The sequence below is a fragment of the Montipora foliosa genome, chromosome 11 (genome assembly GCF_036669935.1).
Source record: "Montipora foliosa isolate CH-2021 chromosome 11, ASM3666993v2, whole genome shotgun sequence".
Taxonomy (NCBI): domain Eukaryota; kingdom Metazoa; phylum Cnidaria; class Anthozoa; order Scleractinia; family Acroporidae; genus Montipora; species Montipora foliosa.
Genome location: NC_090879.1, coordinates 26,511,978 through 26,533,451, shown reverse-complemented (window position 1 = coordinate 26,533,451; position 21,474 = coordinate 26,511,978). Strand labels below are relative to the sequence as shown.

Sequence of the window (21,474 nt, the reverse complement as noted above, 5' to 3'; positions counted from 1 at the left end):
ATTACAGCCAAATGTCCGATTCAACCCTACACAATAATTAGTGAAAAATAAAGTAGTTAATGCACCAATCAAATTTGAGAAAATTGTAATGGTTATGATTAATACTTTAACTTACACAGTTATTCACCTCAAAGTCTTTAAACTTCCACTTCAATTAATAGCCTTGGCCAATTCACGAAGATGTTTTGAGAGAGAGTTAATTCCATTGACAGATTTTTCTCTGGTTAACTGGCTTACTCGTCGATGGGGTGCTCTTTTAAGTGCAGTCGAATTTTCCCCTTTTTGCGCCGTAATTTTGACTCACGACTGAACTGATAGAGACATGGGTCTTTTCTATATTTGACTTCATAAACTGCTTTGCAATGTTAAGTCTTTTGAAAGGTTGGCATTAGATTCCATCCGCCAAAACCACCCTGGCAGAGAGAGAGACTGAGGTTGAATTCAAACACACTTCGTGACGCCTTGTACATAGTACTTCGTGTCAAGCCACCTTCACATTAACATTTAGATTTAACATTTAGAATATTTCTACAGAAAGTATCCCAAACATTCATAAAAGCTAACCTTAGGCCTAGAAACTTTTCGTTAGTCCTAATTAGGCCTACGGTTAGCTGTTATGAATGTTTGGGATACTTTCTGTATAGATATTCTAAATGTGAATGTGAAGGTGGCTTGACACGAAGTACTATGTACAAGGCGTCATGAAGTGTGTTTGAATTCAACCTCAGTCTCTCTCTCTCTGCCAGGGTGGTTTTGGTGGATGGAATCTAATGCCGACCCTTTTGAAAACGTGAATGCAATGCAGTTTGTGACGTCAATTATAGACTAGACCAGGAGCCCATCACCCGGAGCGTGCAACTTAACTATACTTGTGCAACGGCGTTTTCACAAGTAAGGTTATTTTTAGATTGAATTTCCCGCTAATGAGACTCCCACAGGAGCCCGATGACCAATTACAAGAAATTAAGCTGACGTCATAGGGTCACCGAACCGTAACTGACTTTGTCTTTTGATCTAATTCGCGGGAAGGGCTAGTCTAAAAATAAACCTACTTGTGAAAAGGCCGTTTCACAGACGCTGTATGGAAGTTGCACGCTCCAGGATGGGCTCCTGACTAGACACATGCCTCTTTCAGCTCGGACATGCTGACTAACGTAACTTTTTCGCACACAAAAAGTGAAATTTTTGAGGGGAAGATGGTGAAATATACTTGTTGAAGGTGGAAATTTTTAGCTGAATAAAGAAAAATATTTGAGGGTTTTACCACCTACGTTTGCAGTCTGGAAATCCGTAAAACCCGGAAGTTTTACACCTGTCACATTTGTATCCTCCAAATCCAGGCTTGCAAAGGCAACGTCCGCTTGAAGTGCAACTTGGCGACAGAGATCCGGCCTCGTGACAACCACATCCTGTATGAAAGCAGAGAAAAACAAAGAAACTATAAAGCAAGGCTAGCGATTAATTTTACACTCAGAATACTGGTCTGTCAATAGAACGAACACGTTTGACCTGGTGTCTTATAAGCGTTTACAGCGAACGGCTTCGGCGGCAGACTGACGACAGCTAACTTCTCGCCTGATCGCTTCGCATATCAAAGAACTCCGTAAAAGTAAAAGATAAATTAGAATGAGAAAATTTTTTTGGTTATATGACAAACAAAAGCCTGTCATTTGTTTGTTTCACGTAAGCGCAACACGCCCGACGCTTGGTCTTTTTAATGAGTCAAGCCAGCCGTGAAATGCATAGATACTTGATTTTTTTCCTGTTGTTTCCATGTTATGAAATTCAACTTGAAATAATATACATGACTTTGACGCTCTGGAAAATAAGATAAGGATTTTTATGAATTTTCCCCGGAGCTTCTGTCCAAGACTGAATTTTAATACATCGAAATTGAGGTATTGCGCCACACAAAACAGAGAGTAATTTTCGTTGAAGTACCGCAGGCATTCCGGCAATGACTGTGGTTTTGTATAATTACGCTTGGTGATTGGTGGAATCTTTATCCAGCCAGTTTTATCAACCAATCGAAAGAAAAACTGATTCGAACATATTTCCTGCGCTGACCGACCACTCCTTTTTGTGTTTGATGTGATTAGCCATACGACCTCACCTGTTACATGTTTATTGCTGCATTAAAAAAAAACAACAACAACAACTACCGACCGGAACAAAATTGACCAATTCACTACTTTCCCATTCCCATAATGTAATACGTTTTGGAGGGTTCTGTACATAAAAACAATACAAGTCCTTTACTCTTGGGATCTTATCATGCTTCAGTGAACTGGATATCAATTGTTTTAATGCAAATAACCCCTCAAAATGAACTGTATTATGGGATTTGTGAATTAAGATCACTTACTCCTGCAACGGGGAAATCCCGTGTAACCAAGACGGCACCTGTCGCATTTCCTTCCCACGACATTTGCCACACATGGACACTGCCCTCCAAACTTCTCACAGAACGAAGATTTAGAGCCCCGTAGATTACAATTGCACGCCAAGGGTTCCTTGTTGAAACCGATCGTCAGAGAAAAGACGTCCTCGCGACATGATCGATCGGTTTGGACTGCGTCGAGATAGAAGTGGTTTTTCCCGCAGCTTTGCACGAACTGAGAGACTCTGCTTGTGGATTGGAGTTCCAGAAGACTTGTAGAGTAGGTTTCCTGTGGTACGAGGAGAATGTAGGCCTGCCAAGGAAAATAACCACAAAATTCATCGTCTCTCGGAGAAAGGCTTGGACGCCAACCAGGCACCAGAGAGTGGTAGTGGTTAAGTGTAGGAAGAATAATTACGAGGTATTAGAGGTCAATGGCTGACAATGCCAACGTCCTTTTCCATTACTTAACTTTTCTTAAATTAACAATGCACTTACTAAGGCCTCGCCAGATTCACTGAAGGGCTTCTTGGTACACGAACAAAAACATATCTCAGCCGGAAGTCAATTTTTAAGCCGCATACTGGGACATTCACTCCGTACCGGATAGTAGAAAACCTGTTAGGTTTAAATTTCAAGTTCGATTAAAAAAGGTGAACATTTCTTGTGGAAGGTACTCCGTAAGTCAGTGTCTGATAATTGCCTTAGACCTGTTAACCAAAAAAGGTTTAATTTCTTTTTCAGTACATAAAAGGCAATGACCTGTTACCTAAAGCGGCCTTCACACAGCAAACTTGAGTTTGCAAACCCAAGTTTGGCAAACTCAAGTTGGTGTGTGTGAACGGCACAAAAAACGGTCGGCATACACGTTGGCAAACTGTTGGCGACAAATAGAACTTGTCTCTATTCTCGCCAATAGTTTGCCAACATGTTTGACAACTGTTGTTGTGTCTTTCACACACACTGTCCAACTTGAGTTTGGCAACATGAGTTTGCAAACTTACGTTTGCCGTGTGAAGGCCGCTTAAGGTCCTTTCCATGAAAACTCGTGTTTTTTTCTCACACGAGATTTTGTTCGTTAGGTAATATTTGAAAGGACAACAATGACTATCTCTGTGCTACCTGTAATAATAATGAACGTTATTTAAGTGTCAACTTTACTTAGCACTGGTGCACTAATTGGCATCAAATCAACTCATCAAATCATAGATTGGTTTTTGAGGAGATGGAAAACCGGAGTACCCGGAGAAAAACCTCTCGGAGCAAAGTAGAGAACCGACAAACTCAATGAACGAAATGATATCTGAAATGAATCATATAACTGAACTGAGGATATGAAATCAAGTAAAGCTATCATCCTCGCAGTTATGGACGCAATTTTAGCAATTGCGTAGAGAAGCCTGAAAAATTTAGGACTTCAACGGGATTTGAACCGATGACCTCGCGATACCGGTGCGACGCTTTAACCAACTCACATATGACGCCAAGTTTGGGAATCGAACCCGTGCAACGTAGGTGGGAGGCGATTGCTCTCACCGCTGCACCATTCCTGCTCCCTAACTCTTTTCTATCACAACTTCACATATTTCAAGCTGAAACTAATCTTACCAGATGCGTCCGCCGCTCGTGATAAATGGTAGCCCTGAAGGTTCCTTTACTGAACTGAAACCTCCGGCCTGTTTCTTCTCCAAGAACAATACGGCAACCAGATTTCGCTGGACAGTATCGGAACGTGACAGAAACGTTCGGATTGACTTGATCGGGAATCGATATGGACTCGATTTTTTTCGCCAAACTGTGCGGCTGATGGTAGTGTATTATCACTTGATACACGACAGTAGAGTCAACGGGGCCAGTGAAAAAAGAAAATGCCTAGAGACAGACAAAATTAACAATACCTTGAAACAAATAATGAAATAATAGAAAAGCCTTTAAGCCGCGGCTACACGAGCGATTTTTGTCTCGCGCCGGTGATGCGATTTTTTTCTGATTTTGTCGCGTCGCCTGCGCTCCAGGGTGGCTACACTTGTGACAAATTTTAACAACAAATTGAAGGCCGCGCGAGTCGCATACTTCAAGAGGCCTGGGCACTATAAACAGACATTCCTTACTTTAATTTCATTGGCTAAAGACTCTTTAGTCGCGTCGCAAGCGCGGACAAAAAGTTGCAGGGTGGCTACACGGGCAACTATCTCTGCGATTTTGTCGCGAAAGTTTCAACTCTGGCGACGTTTTTCTTGCGATTTTTTCACCTGTCGCGTCGCCAGTTCAAGGGTGGCTACACGTGTGATTTTCAGCTCGCGTTGGCGACGCGACAAAGTTTGAAAAAATCGCATCACCAACTCGAGCAAAAAATCGCTCGTGTAGCCGCGGCTTTAGTTTCCCTGAATTCACTCTGTTAACATGCTTTTTAACCTAAACAAGAAAGTGTTTCCATGAGATTACACTTCAATTCCTAAAGTGTCCCAAAAGTTTGGAACACAAACGTGGCCCGGTTTTATGGCCCCCGTGACGTCATGTGCAGCTCTCCTGCACGAGCTCAAGGACACATCACATCTTCCCATAATCACCCGCGTAAGATGATTTCAAATTTCAAAATGGCTGCCGTACAATTTCTTACTATTCGTAAAGAGACAAATTCAGCTATTCAGATAACTACTTGAAACAAACATTTTGTTATCACCAGAATCGACCGGGGAATTATTCAACCACAATCGCTTCGCTATTGACAAAAAATAGTTTATCAGTGGTGCATGGCTCTTTTCAACCTAGAAAGACAAACCAAACGGAAAGTTTATTTTCTTTAATTTTCCTACGTCGAAGAATACGCCCACGGCTCAGTTGTAATTTCAAATTTATAGATGATGTTGCACGATTTTTGCTCTCGTTCTCAAAACATTCCTTTGAAAATTGTACCGTTTCTATGCAACATCTACTTCTTTTGTGGAATCTCATTTTCATTTTTACAGTCTTATTGACATTTGTATTAAAATGCATCGTTTAACACCATCACAGTAGTCGTGGCCGAGTGGTTAAGGCGATGGACTAGAAATCCATTGGGGTTTCCCCGCGCAGGTTCGAATCCTGCCGACTACGTTTTTAATCTGTCCTCGCATCTCACTTGTTTTAACACTGCAATAAAAGTTTGACATTCCTAAACTTTACACAGCTTTTAACTTCTTATACCTAAAGAGTAAACTTGGGCATGCAAAACAATTTCAGGTTTTTACGAATTACTTGCCAAGTTGATTATACAGGAAGTCCTCTTTTTACCTTTTTCCGAGTTCGACGCAAAAACGGAATAAGTTGAATGGAGTCAGAAGGCACTTCGTAGGCGGATGAAACACAAGAGTTGTTGTACAGTCTACAGAGCAATTCCGGTTGAATGTACTGCGTGTTCCATTTGGCTGAAGGTATGGCTGTGACAGAAATCTGCAACGAAAAAACTGAAATGAAGTGACAGAAATAGCATTAAAGGGAGGTTAATCATCAATGCTGTCCAACGAGAACTGAATATGACTTTGCGCCATCTTAATTCAAACGCGACAAAAGCGTAGGCAACTTTATAGTTAGAAGCGCGCTCAAAACTAACGAGCAACCCGGCACTTTCAAATGTGCGCGCTCACGATGCAAAACTTGTCTTTTCATTGTTATTAAACACTAGCAAGATATCGGGACCTAAGCGATCTGTTAAGGTCACCGATCGTTTCACATGTAGCTCCGCAAATGTCATTTATTGCATAACCTGTACGTTATGCAATAAATAATACATTGGCGAGACAGGTAGACGACTAGGCGACCGATTCCGCGAACACCTTCGTGATGTTGAGAAGAATGACAAGGATGCATCTAAGCCAGTCGCTCGTCATTTTAATCTCCCTAACCACTCCAAAAAGCCGCAAGAATCTGGAACGAAAATTCATTTTGCGCCTAGCGACCCAAGCACAAACGCAAGCATATAACAGCTCTCATTTCGCCGTGAAAACGGCCTTGGCTCAAGCATAAACAACAGCACAAGCACAAGCACGAGGATTGAAATGATTCCTTTGCTTGTGCTTGGGTTTGTTCTTACGTTCTCCTCATGCAGTGTCAAAACGAAACATGGCATGAAGCACAAGGAAATTTGCTACAACTATTTGTAAGAAAATAGCGTCTTTTTTAGTTAGTTATTAAGCGGTATTGTAAATAGGAAATAAATAGAGCGGTTTTGGAATGAGTGTCGTAAAACCAAAACCAAAGTGATTACTTTGGCCAATCAAAAAGGACGGAGACAATCCAGTAAACCAATCAAAACTCGAAGTAATTAAACGTAGCAGACACAAAGCGCGGGAAAATGTGCACGCGCAAGCCACGATTGGTTTTGGTTTCACTTCTGATTGGTTGAAAAAGTGGCGCGAGAACTTTGAACCAATCACTGAGTGAAGTAATCATAAACCAAAGTAATTAATTGAAAACCACTCTAATAGGTAAATAATAAGTAGCATTGTAAGTAGCTTTTATCCATACATTCTTAGTCATACAGTAAACACCCTCATATAAGGACAAGTGGATTAAGAACATCAGACTGAAATTTGGCCAATAAAGCAGCATATAAAAAAGAACAAATTCATCCTGATAAATAAAACATGTTCTTAATACAAAGGGAAAGGTATTAGGATAAGGAAACAATACATAACAGTAACTTATATCAAAGTACTACGGTGTTCAGGACCTTTACAAACTATAAAATCTATTACAAAACAGCATTTTATGTTAATTAAATCTCTAGTAATATATAATTTGAAGTATTTCTGTAACCGATTTTAAGAACACTTTCAGGCTGATTTGTCACTACACACCCCTCAAATAAGAACACGATCATCCTTAAACCTGAAAAAAAGTGTTCTTATATGCGGGTGTTCACTGTAATTGTAAATAAGCAGCTTCTTTTGTCGATCCTATCTGTATTCACGGCTCACTGGAAGACCACCGTGGTTAAATAAAGATATGATGGGTGAAAATCGCACCCCGACAACCGTACTTCACTTGGTTATGAAGGTACCTTCGCTTACCACAGCAATTTTTGAAGACGTCGAACTGTCCATTCTAATCGTATTGACCTCTGGCGACGCCTTCAAGTCAAAGTATTTGGGACTCTTGCTGTCATCCATGACAAACTGGCGGCAGGCAAATAGAAATTTGCAAGGCAAGATCTCCAGATGGCCTCGCTCGTGAGCAACTCTAACAAACCCTCGCTGCGCAAATCTCTCTGGGTGAAGATAATTTACCATGAGGACGTAAGAACCTGATTCTGGTACAGAGATGTCAAAACCTATAGATGGCTGTGAAATAGGAAAGTAATTCTAGCATAAACGTCCTCTCACAAGTTAGGTGATCAATACACAATATTACTCTATTTTATTCTCTCGTAGTAAAAAGATATTACATGTAATGTCTTCTAACAAGATAAAATGCAATAGGCTATTTCCGATTTAATGTCCGCCTCCTCTTCAAAGCGAGTCCAAGAGTTTTTCTTAAGAAAATTAGTTTTCATTCAATGTAAAGTAGAACTAATTACCATCACAAAAACTTCGCACTTAGACTCGCTTTGAAGAGGAGGCAGACATTAGCTCGGAAATGGCCTATTTATAGAGCGTCTTCACATGACGTCACGGCGGCCATGTTGATGTTCCAAACAAAGAAATGGCGGCCATGATGGTGTACCAAACTAATCCTCCGGGAATTGAACTCTATTTTTATGCAAATACTTTCTTTTGTTTCAGTAATCCAATATGGCTGCTAGTCACGTGAGTGAAAATGCTTTAAAGGTGGTTTTCATTAGCTTCTTTTGTTCGTCCACCAGCAATTGGGCATTACGTCATTGTTATCTGTATCCCTTGAGATTGGTTGCAAACCATCTCTATAATCTTCAAACTTCAAACCACGCAGGCAAGTTTTTTTATTGTGTGGATAGACTTAAGAGCCATTAAATGAACCGTGAGATTCAAGATTCATAACCAAATGGTGGGGAAATGCGAGTACGGCTGTACATTCGGGATCAGTGTGTGAGCTCGTCAAGCTCCCTCGGGATGTGGGACTGGGCCTACGGTTTATAGTCCTTATTCGAGAAGATTTGAAAGTCTAACCATTTGCAGCAATGATTAAAAAGAACTATTTTCTCCGGCTGAATTTTAAGGTCCTGGGTGTGTGATCTGACCTAAGTGGAACCTACGACCTCTCGCCCGATAGTGCGCTGCTCATGCAAGAGAGGCAACCGGACGCCAGAAAGAAATTAAGGGATAGGAAATCGAACAACTGATAAATACTAACTTGACTTGTGCCCAACAGAGCCATATGGGAAAAAGTCTGTCCACTTAAATCAAACCGTGTATCTGCGAAAAAATCAAGTTGGCCTTTCAGTGGGAGCGTATAGGCTCTGTACCCAGGCACGGTGACCAATGAGGGACCCTTAGGCCCATAATAAGTGTACATGTCACAGTGCTCTGGCTTTGAGTTCCGGAGTAAACAAGGTTCTGCGGTGATGTCCCTCAGAAGTTCAGCGTTGTAGTAATCTTCTGGTAAGAAGACGATATAATCCTGCAAAAGCAAACAATTGGCATTAAGTAAATAAAAATGTTGGCGCCATTCTATAACAAACGATGAGCAACGATGATAAAACAATTTTAAGGTAAAAAGACAAACAAATGACCAGCAATAAATAAATAAAATAACAAAGCATGGAGGAATATGAAAAGAATTTTGTAGAAGAGGAAAAAATTTCAAGCTCGCATTTTCTGTTCAGACAGCAAAGAGGCATTGTACAATGAGCTCTTTTCGTACTAACCGAGGGAAATGATATTTAAGCGTGAAGAGATTTATTTTCCGGTAAGGACTCGATCGGGAATACACGGAAAAAATTCAGTTCAGATTTCCTATTCAACAATTTCGAGAGTCCCAAGTTTCGCGGTCATTTTTGTCCTTGCAGTGCGGTCAACACAAGCCTCTTGCACCTCGTTAAAGAGCTCCAATATTTTGTAGCACAGTTGTAGAACCTCCTAAATAGTGGCCGAAAATTCATAAATTTCACTTATACTGAAAAGCACCCGTTTTTTTATTTAGGGTATGACTTAGTAATTACAGGTAACTTAATTTCTTTCTTTTTTGCGCGATACAGGTGTGTTTCTGCACTCACGCATTTTGGAGTCAAGGGTAAAACATTTTTTGTAAAGCAAGAATGAAAAGAGCTCTATCTGGTTTAACTTAGAACTTACCAGCAATAGTATGGAGCTACGCGATGTTATAACAACAGTCCAAGTTCCTTGGCCCATTTCTAACTCTATTTTCCTTCCTCTCGTATTTATTGTTGTCCTCAAGTTTTTGGTTTGATCTTCGCTTGGTTTTGGTGGCGAGAACTGCGCTTCGATAACGTAAGACGCATTTGCCGAACCTTCAGTTGCCAAAAAAGAAACATAGAATCTTACGAGAGGCGTTAATAAACCAAAGACATGGCTTGACGATCATATAAAAAAATGTTCAAGACTTTTTAAAACCAATCCGACGCGAGAACAAACCAGACTACTAAAGTTACAATGAACGATTTGAAAGCATGAGAAAAATACTGAAATATGGCATTATAGAAATGTAAGAAAATATAAAATAAACGTACGTGGAGAGTGGCTTTTTCTCGGCTCATTAATTAAATACATAATGAAACTTTGGTAGATGTTATCATCTACGACCGCGAGGTCACCTCTAAATATAACTTAGCGAAATCGAACGTTTTTCGCGATCAGCCCATCTCGTTCGCGGCGTACTATGAGGGCGAAGTATCTTAAAAATCAATGGATACATGTACGAGCCGTTTCAGAGTAAATAAAGAGAGAAAGGTACACATCTGTACACTAGCGTTGCCGAGTTGTTATGCAGAGTACCACAAGAATAGGGAGTTCAAGAAACCACGACGGCTGCGATGACGAATAACGAAAACGAATTTGCATATTCAGTGGGCAAAAACAATAGCTTTGTGCGGCCCTGCACGTGCGTTTTTCATTTGCCGTCGTCAGCAAAACAACAACGTTCTCGTTGCCGTTCCCGTCGTCATTGCTAAAGCTCTCTAATGTTTCTTAAACTCCCTAAAACCCGCCGCACACGGTGAGGAAAGAGCTGAGCAAACTGCCTTGCGAGGCGGTTTGCTCAGCTCGATTGTCACGATGGCCGCACACGGTGAGAACTTTGCCTCGCTAGGCCAAAAATATCAAACATGTTTGATTTTATCCTCAAGGCCTCGCGAGGCGAATTTCTAACCAAAATCTCCCCGCACACGTGAGGAAACGGCTGAGCAAACCCCCTCGCGAGGCAGCTTGCTCAGCTCTTTCCTCACTGTGTGCGGCGGGCTTAAAGACCTGGCCAAACGCTCGCAACATTTCAGTGCAACATCTTGCAACATTGTTGGGCACAACATGTTGCATACGTTTGGCCACCATGTTACGATATGTTGCAACATGTTGGATGACGTTGGATCAAATTTGAAAACGGTCAAATTTTTCGTGCAACATTTTGGATGTTACATGATGTTGTACTCGTTTGGCTATGTTCACGCAACATTGTTGCGCTACGGCATGCGCGTTAGGTCCACTTGTTGCGCGCCAGGGACTTGGGGCACATGAACATTGACATTTTGCGTTGAAAATACTGGAAATGTTGCGCGCGTTCGTTGCAAGAGGTTGCGCTGAAATGTTGCGAGCGTTTGGCCAGGCCTTAATATGTGCTAAAATACGTGTGCACGTGCAGCACGATTATTTTTCCTCTTTCAACCAACCAACCAACCAACCAACCAACCAATGATATTGTGGTTTTGTCGCGTTCTCGCTGGTGACCGCGTGTTAGATCTTTGCCTTTTAGCCTCGCACGGAAACCGAGCTTATTGTAATCTGTGGTGAACATTCTCGCTAAGATTCATCACAACTGCTGTTCAAAATATGTGACTTTCATATACATATAGTTCGCTAACCTCTTACTAACAGAGCGCGAGGGCCTAACTGGGGAATATTGGCCCGAGGTCGCGGCAATACGGACCGAGCGCATCGAGGTCGGTGCAAAAACGACCAAGGGCCAATATTCCCAGTACGGGCCCGAGCAAGTGAGGTTAGTAAGTTGTTTATTATATGACATCGTTTCTTTGAGCGATTGGACACTTCTCCTCTTGGTGAATGTTCGTAATCTTTGTCTCCCATCGGCGAACTTTTAACGGTAACCTTTTACATTTAAAACTAAATTCCGCTTGCTATAATTGCACTGTTGTGATGAAAAAATAAATTCCACTTTTTAAAAACTTTTTGTGGTTCGCTCAACTTTAATTTCCCGGGAGAGAGAAAAAAACGTGCTGAAAGTATCTCTCACTCGTTCGCTTCGCTCACTCGTGAGAGATACTTGCAGCACTCGAAGAGAAAATTCGTATCCCCGCGCGGCCATGTAATATCCTCTATTACTCACCTCGTACTAAACATAGCAAAAACGCGACAGGGTAGACCAGTGTAGCTCAATCGTGCGGTCTTGAGTTCAAGTCTCGTTCAAGCCTGGAATTTCTTTCAGGCATCCTTCACTTTGCAACGGCTGAAGTTGCTCTCATTTAAAATAATCATTCTCACTTAAGAGTCATAAACAACCTTAGAAGTTTAGAATCAAATATCAATATTTTACCTTGAGGGAAAAGTTCCACTTTAGCAGAAGTGCGTAAGTTATTTCGCAAAGCATAATGGAAAATAATTTGGTATTTTCTTGTCTTTGGGATTGACGCAACAACTGCATATGGCTACAAGGAAAAGAGAATAACTGCTTTAAGTATTAAAAGACTTCAACGCACACACGATTGGCAGTAAATAAATATATAATTTGCTTAGGCCATGCACATCTCCTCACTGTGCCTAGAACAGATTTGAACAAATTTGAGCTTAGCCGAGGAAATCGCGCTGCTCTACATCACACCACTCTTTGGACAGCAAAATGTTTTCCCCCCTTAAGGCGCTGTTACACTGTGAAATGCTTCGTGCAACGTGTCTCGCAATGTTTTGGCGACACTGTGGCGAGACAAGTTGCACGAAACATTTCACAGTGTAACATACCCTGCAATGGCCAAAATCGTTGCGAGACAAGTTGCACGAAAAGTAGAACCAAACTCTACTTACGGCAACGGCTCCAGCAACTTGTCTCGCAACGATTTTGGCCGTTGCAAGGTATCTTACACTGTGAAATGTCTCGTGCAACTTGTCCCTCCACAGTGTCGCCAAAACATTGCGAGACAAGTTGCACGAAACATTTCACAGTGTAAGATACCCTGCAATGGCCAAAATCGTTGCGAGACAAGTTGCACGAAAAGTAGAACCAAACTCTACTTACAGCAACGGCTCCAGCAACTTGTCTCGCAACGATTTTGGCCGTTGCAAGGTATCTTACACTGTGAAATGTTTCGTGCAACTTGTCCCTCCACAGTGTCGCCAAAACATTGCGAGACAAGTTGCACGAAACATTTCACAGTGTAACATACCCTGCAATGGCCAAAATCGTTGCGAGACAAGTTGCACGAAAAGTGTAACCAAATTCCACTTTCAGCAACGGCTCCTCCAACTTGTCTTGCAACGATTTTGGCCGTTGCAGGGTATCTTACACTGTGAAATGTTTCGTGCAACTTGTCCCTCCACAGTGTCGCCAAAACATTGCGAGACAAGTTGCACGAAACATTTCACAGTGTAACAGCGCCTTTAAGGCGCTGTTACACTGTGCAATTCTTCATGCAACTTGTCTCGCAACGCATTGCGATACAAATTTCACGAATCATTGTAACATACCATGCAACGGCCAAAGACGTTGCGAAACCAGTTGCAGAAAAGTAGAATCGAGTACTGCTTTCCGCAACGGTTGCAACGAATTTTTTAAGGATTGCGCAGTGTAACATCTGTCCTGCAACCTGTGTCGCAGCATTTTGCGCCACCAGCCAATGAAAATGTTCCCTTAACCTCACGTGATTATCGAAACGAGACAAGTTGCATGAAACGTTGCTCAGTGTAACACCCGTAAAACAACTTGTTTGGTAATGTGAGAACGTTTGTAAAAATGGCGTTGTGAGACAAGTTGCACGAAAAATTGCGCGGTGTAACAGCGCCTTTAAACCTCTGTGCGAATCGACTCAACTCAGGTCCCAGACACAAAGTTTTACTGCCGTTGTAATATATATCGTGATTATAAAAACAAGCAGTAAAAACTACTACACATCAGGAAACAATGATATAAAAATACACTGAACAAGAAATCGAAAAAAATCATGTCTTCAAAATGGTCAAGGTAGCTAAGGCTTTCGATATGGTCACTGATATGTTAAATCAATTGGCGTTAACACTGCAGAGAGGAAAAAGAGAAAGTTGCAGAATAATAAATAAACAGGGTGTGTTTTGAAAATTTGAAGTATGAGAACAAAAAACCGGCGGAATTCACTCGTGGATGGCAAACTTAAGGAGCGTAAGAATTCTAAGGTGCAGCCGAAATGCCATCGAGCATGGCAAGATCTTGGATCTGTATTTACTTGACCGTAAATACAGATCTTGCCATGCTCGTAAGTTCACTTGGTTTGCAATTACATCGAAGGGAGCACAACGCAAAAATCGGAAAACCTTATATCGCTTGAGTTCTTTCCGCGGATTTATAAGATTCCTGCGGGCCTCGACTCGTTATCTGTTGACTTTTCGTTCTTTAGGTCTGCCGTTTGTTTCTGCTTTCGCGGCATACATTCATCCAAGGCCTCCTTTGTTCCCGAGCAACGTTCACATGCCTTTTGTTTAAGTTGACTTTCGCATTTAATTTTCATGGATTGACTTGACTTTTTACCCTTGTAAAGCGCAAGGTAGTCGTGGCCGAGTGGTTAAGGCGATGGACTTGAAATCCATTGGGGTTTCCCCGCGCAGGTTCGAATCCTGCCGACTACGTTCCTTGTCTTTTTCTTTCTTTAAATCTTCTCCCATTTTCTAGCCCGCATCAAGTTTGACCCGGGGTGAATGAGAGACGCATTTCCTATTTCGGGGAAATCTTCCGCTGAAGTTTACTTTACGCGTTGGAGCTGAAATAAAACACATAACCAGATAAACTTTAAGCCCATTGAGCGGGCCAGAATTTCAATTAATCGATCCCTTATTTGAACATTGTCCTCTGTTTTGAAAACAAACATACGTGACTATGAAGTAATTTTAAAAAATACCTTGTAAGCTGACATTATTGCATATCCGGTACCAGAAAAAGACGGGAAGAGTTTGCTGTCCGCGCCCATTGGAACATGGACTCTCAAGTTTGACAGTAATAACGCATCTTCTAATTCCACATAGATTTGATACAACGTTGGGAAATACAATGGCCTGGACAAGGAAAGACTGTAGAAGAAAAGGAAAAACTGTGATAAAGTTAGGTGTAATAAGACTGTTTTCTTTGTGTAACAACTTTTTGCTGTATTACTTTCGTTTGTTCATCTTCTACAAACTAGCCGAACTCAGTTTAAACTAACTGAATTTGGAGCACGTCGTAGAAGCTAAGACAGCAAATTTATTGTCCAGAGGAAATGAAAGAAATTAAATTTGCCGAAATTCAGGAGAACCGCTGTAGGTACTTCAGAATTTTCAATTAAATTTCCAAAAGACACATGTTCCGTTTGATGTTTAACCAAAATTCCTAGACCTTTGTCAAACGGTAAGCACACATTTTGCCTCCATTGGATCGTAATGGTAAATTGATAGGCTGTTTCGCTGATGAATTGTTAATAACGTTTTGAAAGTACGGGAAAAATGATGCATTTTACAAGGTGAAACCTTACAGTCACTTCCTTTAATAGGCACTTAAGGAACGACAACGGCGACGGCAACGAGAACGTCATCTCAAAATATAAATTTGCGTTATTGAAATCACTTCGTGACTATTTCAACTTTTTTAATATGACAAGGGCGTCGCAGTTCCTTAAAAGGAAGTGGAACGGCGCTTAATTTAGGGGAGAAAATTAAAATTCATGATCAAGTGCTGACGTTCTCCATAAACGCTCAAATTTGGCTATTTCACGTTGTTGTTTTGCAGACGACGGCAAAGAAATGGACAAAAATGAAAAACACACGTGCAGGGCGTGCAAAACTATTGTTTTTGCTCACTAAATATGCAAATTTGTGACGTTCTCGTTGCCGTCGCCGTTGTCGTTGCTTAAGTTTCCTAATATAAGAGAGGACTGGGCACCAAAAGGACACCTTGTCCAAAAAAGGGCGATTATTTATGTCAGAACCGACCTCTGGTTGCTTCCAAACCATCAGGACTACCGTCTCGTAAGCGCAATCTCGGCGGAAACTCCAAAAAATAGCGATTACCAAAGATTACAAAAATACTCTCTTTCTACGAATGCCCACAGTCTGGACCGGGCAAGAAGTCACCATTCACACTGATCGAAAGAATCACGCGTCCAAGAGACGAGAAAGCAAATGATTGTACCTGTTGCACTTCTGTCCATCCACACCAGACACACACCGACATTTTCCTAAATACTTGAAGCAGTTTCTGTTGTTGGAGCCGCCAGGGTCACATTTACATGCTATGAGATTCAAGTAAGAGAAACATAACAAAAATCTGCGAATGCTTACGACCAAAGTTCATGAGAAGCGATCGGGGAAACACCGTAGACGAAGACAATTTCCCTTTCGCTCCATTCCATCGTTGGTGATAAAGGCTTTCGTCCAAAATTAGACCTACGTTGTTGACATATTGGTATACAATAACCCAAAATCACACTTTCACTAATTGATAGATGCGTACGTGTACATTGGGTAGTAAAGTTCGTTTATTGTTTTTGACCAAGGACACCCAACAAAACACGATATTCAGCACATGACATTTTTGAGCCGCGGACGGCAAACCAAAAGTGAGTTACTTTCTTTTTTACACTTCCACATTCATATTGCTAAGTATCTTTTCTCTGTTAGAGACGATCAGTTTAAAAATCTGTTAGAAACTATTGTCTTAACAAGGGAGATATTCACTTCCGGTACCGTCCGTTGCTCAAATTCGTGGTCTACTCTAGCTCCCTTTTTACAACCCCGCAAAACCACAAACATATCAAGTGCAACCCAAATCAGTATTCTTTGATCCTTATTACAGAAGGACTATGCTGTAATTTAGATGCACATTTCAATTGACCCGCTATAACACCTTTTTACAAGTCAGATACAACATTATATACGTCTAGCCATTATTGAGGTCCTTTAGGGGTTGGGGGGGGGGGGGGGGGAATTCCTTGTTCCCTTTAATTTTGCTTGTGTTCCCATGTTCCCGAAATTACTTTTAAACTTGTTCTCAGCTTTTTGATCCCCGCTAGAATGGTTTACGTTCCCTTGTTCATTAAGATATTTTGTCTTTGTTCCCCTGTTTCCCATATCCAGCCATGTTCCCTTGTTACCCCAAACCCCTGGGAGAGCCTGTAAAAGGCATCCAGATTTCTCACTTACCAAATCACTTAAGATATTATAAACAGTTGTTTATCCAATTTAAAGATATAGAGCGCGCAGATATGCAAAGTAGACTATGGTTTTATTAAGCAACTCGGCTAGTAGAGGACTGTGACATTCCAAGCATTGATTTGTTTCCTTTAATCACAAAAAAAGCAAAACAAATCTATAACAATGATAGATGTGTCTTTAAAATGGCATATCACCGTGTTTTGTTTTCTCAAGGAATGCTCGTACACCTTTGGAAAGAAGCGAAATGAGCGATAAAATTTCTTGCATGCAATGTTGATCAACATACGAATAACACTAAAGAAACGTACACATAATCGTTCTTTGCAAAGTCTGAAAAATGCTCGTTTCTCCCAAATTTTGCGCGCAATTTTTTCAAGTGAACGTCCTGCACTCCACATCTCTGCACTTACAACGACTAAATCATTGCGCAAGTACGCATAAATGAGTCAAACCCGGTGCTTACGACTAGGAGTGAACAACTTCCATACTAACCTTACGTTACGGTATTTTTACAGACCGATCTATTTTTAGACTGTCTTTTCCGCAAAAAAACAAAAAAAAAACAAAAGCAAAGACAATTCCGGTTCGGTGACGCTATGACGTCAAGTTAGTTTCTTGTGATTGGTCATCGGGCTCCTGCGGGAGTCTCATTCGAGGGAAATTCAATCTAAAAATGAATCGGTTTGTGAAAACGCCGTGACAGAAAAAGAAGGCTTTTGCTCGCTCCTGGTCAAACCGACCTTTGCAGCCAAAGATATCATGCGGTCTCATTCCATGGTACCCATCCTTGCAGTGATCACACTTTGCTCCTATCACGTGATTCTTGCAGTTGCATTGCCCGTTTTGCGCATGACAGTAGCGTGTTCCTGAGATGGTGCCACGCGTCGAACAGCGGCAGGCTGAGCAACCACTCGGATCGCTGCCACTGAAGTTGAAATATCCTTGCATGCAGCGATCACACGTACGACCAACAACGTGGGACTTGCACAAACACTGGTACTGCGGAAATAAGGAACAAAGTAATTTGCTAATTATTTAAAGATTTTTTAAAGTTTTCGATTAGCTCAGTTTCTCACATCTTTGCTAGCCTACAAAACCACGTCATACCTCCAATAATTCGAGGACATAAATAAATCACCCTTAATTGCTGGCATTTTCTAATTGTCCATCGTAAGGGAAGGGGGAGGGGGGGGGGGATGAACTTCCCAGTACCCATACATCGTCAGGGATCTCTACTCCTCCGGTGGTCGCATTTTCCAGCTGAATAGGAATTGGTGCGTCTCTTCCCATGTCATTCAAGATCCTCTACAAACCACGCATTGGAAACCCAGAAATTTGGTCTATCTAGTCTGCTGGCAAAGTCTTCATCGCAGCGTTGATCTGTTTTGGGATTCACCTGATTTTGTATGGCACTCTCTAATCACAGAGTGTTCGCTACTAATCCGAATCCTATTAACGGCTTTTGCTTCGCGTTTAAGCGAAATGGCAAACGGCACAAAGCTACTCCTCGTAAAAGCATGAACATTCCATTAAACTATCTCGTCTCTCTCTTTTCGCAAGTTGGTCGATATCTGTAGCTGACAGGAAATAAATGAGCTAAAATCGAACGGTAGCTCGTTGAGTTTTTGTAAAACGTAATTTCAACCTAAATGCAAGGCTAAATCTGTCTTACATCTATCGGCAACTCCCTTCTCCACAGCACAACAGGACGTTGAAGAAATATACTTTGGACTTTCAGATCTACAACGGCAACGTCCACGAAAACGTCACCTCAAAATATAACTTTGCACTATCGTAACTCTTCCGCAATTATTCCATTTCGTTCACGTCCTACAATGTGGGCGAATTTTCGTAAAAAATAAATTGGATACCAGCGGTTTTAGAGTCAAAGTAGAAAAGAAAAGGTTCACTTTTCGTCGCCGTCATCATTGCAGTTATAGGGAGCGTCAGTGGCAACGTCGCGCGCAGCAAAAATACCAATGAAAATTCAGAATAGAGAAGAAAAAGAGTGGATTCCACTCTATTCTGAATTCCAAGAGAAAATGAGGGGACAGAGAAGGAGGCTCTCGGTCCAGCCCTTGGGATATGTCATGTCCACGAAAGTTATTTTTAGACGAGCGGAAGTCTTCCGAGACGTCCGCATGCAGGCCAATCTCGGTCCGATGTTTGAAAGAAAATATATATTCATCAGCCTTCCACGTGCGCCATCATTTTCTCTTTTCACTAAGAACCTGAGAGCGAGGCAAGACTGCATGCGGGCGTCTCAGAAGACAGACTTCGGCTAGAACAAAGACTTCCACTCGTCTAAAAATAACTTTCGTGGACATAACATATCCCGGCCAACGCCTTGAGCCTCCCTCTCTGTCCCCTCATTTTCTCTTGTGAATTCTTATCGGTATTTTTTCTGCGCGCGCCGTCGCCACTGACGTTCCCGTTCTGTTGCTAAATATTAGGGAGCTTAACGCACGCGCGTTTTTGAGCCGCGGACGGCAACCGGAAGTGAGCTGTTTTCCCTTTTAACTTGTCTTCACACAACCACATTAACATTGCCAAGTATCTTTTCTCCATTAGAGATGATTAGTATAAAAATGTGGGAGACACCACTGTCCTGGAACACGAAATGTTCTCCTCCGGTTGCTGTCTGCGTCTCAAAAACGCGCAAGCTTAAGCTCCCTAATAATTAAGCCTTATGTCAGTCTTCGTATCACAACCCTTACCTTGGCCGACCCGTAGCACATGCCGTGTATCCTTCCGGGTATAAAATTCGTACCATCCGGGTTGCAATCACATTTCACACAAGCGGGGAAGCCCACCATGTCCTTTGCACAGCGGTTGCATTGACCACCCCGGATGTTGGGCCTGCATGCACACTGGCCAGTGGTACTGTTGCATTGTTTACTATACGAACCAAAGGTGTTGCAGTCACAAGCTGTAGACGGAAAAATTCAAACGCGAGAAAATTTGAATCAGAAGAGAAACTCTACTGATGTCAGTTTTAAAACGGCCAACGACCTGGACACTTGATTTGGATAACGACAAAATTAATTATCAAAGGGCGCTAGAAATCACAAGAAATCTATTAGAGTGGTAAGCGTAGCCATGGAAATGGGGCGACAAGGAAAAGAGAAATCTCTAATCATGGTGTGACTTCAATCCACGATTTGGTTTTATCAACTGAGTTGAAAATGTAAATTGACCATCGTACAGAGATTCTAAAAGATGACGTTTTGAGTGTTAGCCCTTCATCAGCGTTAGCCATTCGCTCTGACGAAGGGCTAACGCTCGAAACGTCGGCTTTTAGAATCTCTGTACGCTGGTCAATCTCTGGGCAGTGTGGCCCAGTGGTTAAGGCGCTTGCCTTAAGCTCCGTAGATCCCGGGTTCAAGACCCGCTCTGACCACTCGCTGAATTTGTTCCTGGTAGTCCCTGGTTCAACTTCCCAGCTGCACATGTAAATAGCCAACTGGTTTGCCTGCGGCCAGTTGGGATTCTTAACAGTTGTTGTTGTTGTGTTCTGTTGTTTCGTTGATTGTTTCATTGGCCCTGAAAAGCCCCTATGGGGAGCAGTCAATTAAGTATGTAATGTAATGTAATGTAATGTAACATGATTATCAACTCCGTTGATAAAACCAAATTTCAATCCACGACTCTCGGATAAAGATCTCAGTTGTGCTGTCGACTAAGATGCAAGGGGCGTTTTCCATTTACAAAAAATTTCCGGAAATTTTGGTGGAAATTTCCATCGGGTGAAAAACGTGCTCCATTTAACTCAGGTAGATTCGCCGCCCAGTGATTGCGATTTTACGCGCCAAATTTTTAAAAACGTGGCCGTGAATAGCCTGGAAGTGGTAAGACCTTTCAAAACTTGTAAATGGAACAAACCAAAAACGTGTGTTCCATTTACATCCCAACCGGAATTTCCGGAATTTCTTGGTAAATGAAAAACGCGCAAGGTCTCACGGGAACAGACCATGGCTAGTATATACGTAGCGGGAAATTGAATCGAACTTTTACTCGTTTAATTTCCTTAAATGAAAACACTTTTCCTGTACTGTTTCTGCTGTTGTGCTGTGTTGCTAATGTTATAGTTACTGTGAAGTGAAATCTATACTTTATGATAGTAGCACGTAATAGCCGTAGGCTAATGAACTTGTGGCCCTCAATGAGACCAAGTCCCGAAAACTTTTCGGGCCCGAAAAGCCATTTGTGAAACTGCCAACCGCTTGTTTTGGAAAGTCGATCTTTTAACATGTTTTCAAGGCAACAAAAAGAAAAATAACTGTGAAGTTTGACGAATTAAATCCTCTCCGTTCTCGAGATACAAAGGGAATTGTGACACCCGAAAACGCCCCGTAAAGTTTCGGGACTTTTGAGAAACGGGCCCCAGGGACACCGGAAACTCCGCCCGCTTGTCTTTTTGATCAGTGTGTGTGTGTGATATCTTTAACTGGCCACAGAGTTTTTTGAAAACAAGGGTCATGAGACGGAGCCTACGGTTTATAGTCTTTATCCGAGAAGACTTGAGAGTCTAACCATTTGTGGTTGTAATTACAAAGGCAACACTTTCTTCTCAGTTATTTTAAGAGC

At 41.7% G+C, this 21,474-nt stretch overlaps 1 protein-coding gene and 2 non-coding genes across 3 annotated transcripts in view; 2 read left to right on the top strand and 1 right to left on the bottom strand.

The window, feature by feature from the left end:
* Positions 1-21,474, bottom strand: part of LOC137977851 (uncharacterized) — a 92,937-nt gene that overhangs the window by 51,064 nt on the left and 20,399 nt on the right. Inside the window, exons 11-22 of the mRNA XM_068825198.1 lie at positions 19,605-19,816; positions 17,628-17,886; positions 15,866-15,965; positions 14,604-14,772; positions 12,059-12,170; positions 9,631-9,806; positions 8,690-8,956; positions 7,432-7,701; positions 5,654-5,812; positions 3,989-4,252; positions 2,366-2,693; positions 1,272-1,409 (exon numbers count right to left, since the gene is read on the bottom strand). Coding sequence (XP_068681299.1) covers positions 1,272-1,409; positions 2,366-2,693; positions 3,989-4,252; positions 5,654-5,812; positions 7,432-7,701; positions 8,690-8,956; positions 9,631-9,806; positions 12,059-12,170; positions 14,604-14,772; positions 15,866-15,965; positions 17,628-17,886; positions 19,605-19,816 — 2,454 coding nt within the window. The remainder of the gene's footprint in view (positions 1-1,271; positions 1,410-2,365; positions 2,694-3,988; positions 4,253-5,653; positions 5,813-7,431; positions 7,702-8,689; positions 8,957-9,630; positions 9,807-12,058; positions 12,171-14,603; positions 14,773-15,865; positions 15,966-17,627; positions 17,887-19,604; positions 19,817-21,474) is intronic.
* On the top strand, positions 5,395-5,476 carry Trnas-aga (transfer RNA serine (anticodon AGA)). Its single transcript has one exon. It is a non-coding gene; the product is annotated as a tRNA-Ser (tRNA).
* Trnas-uga (transfer RNA serine (anticodon UGA)) lies at positions 14,253-14,334 on the top strand. The gene has a single exon. It is a non-coding gene; the product is annotated as a tRNA-Ser (tRNA).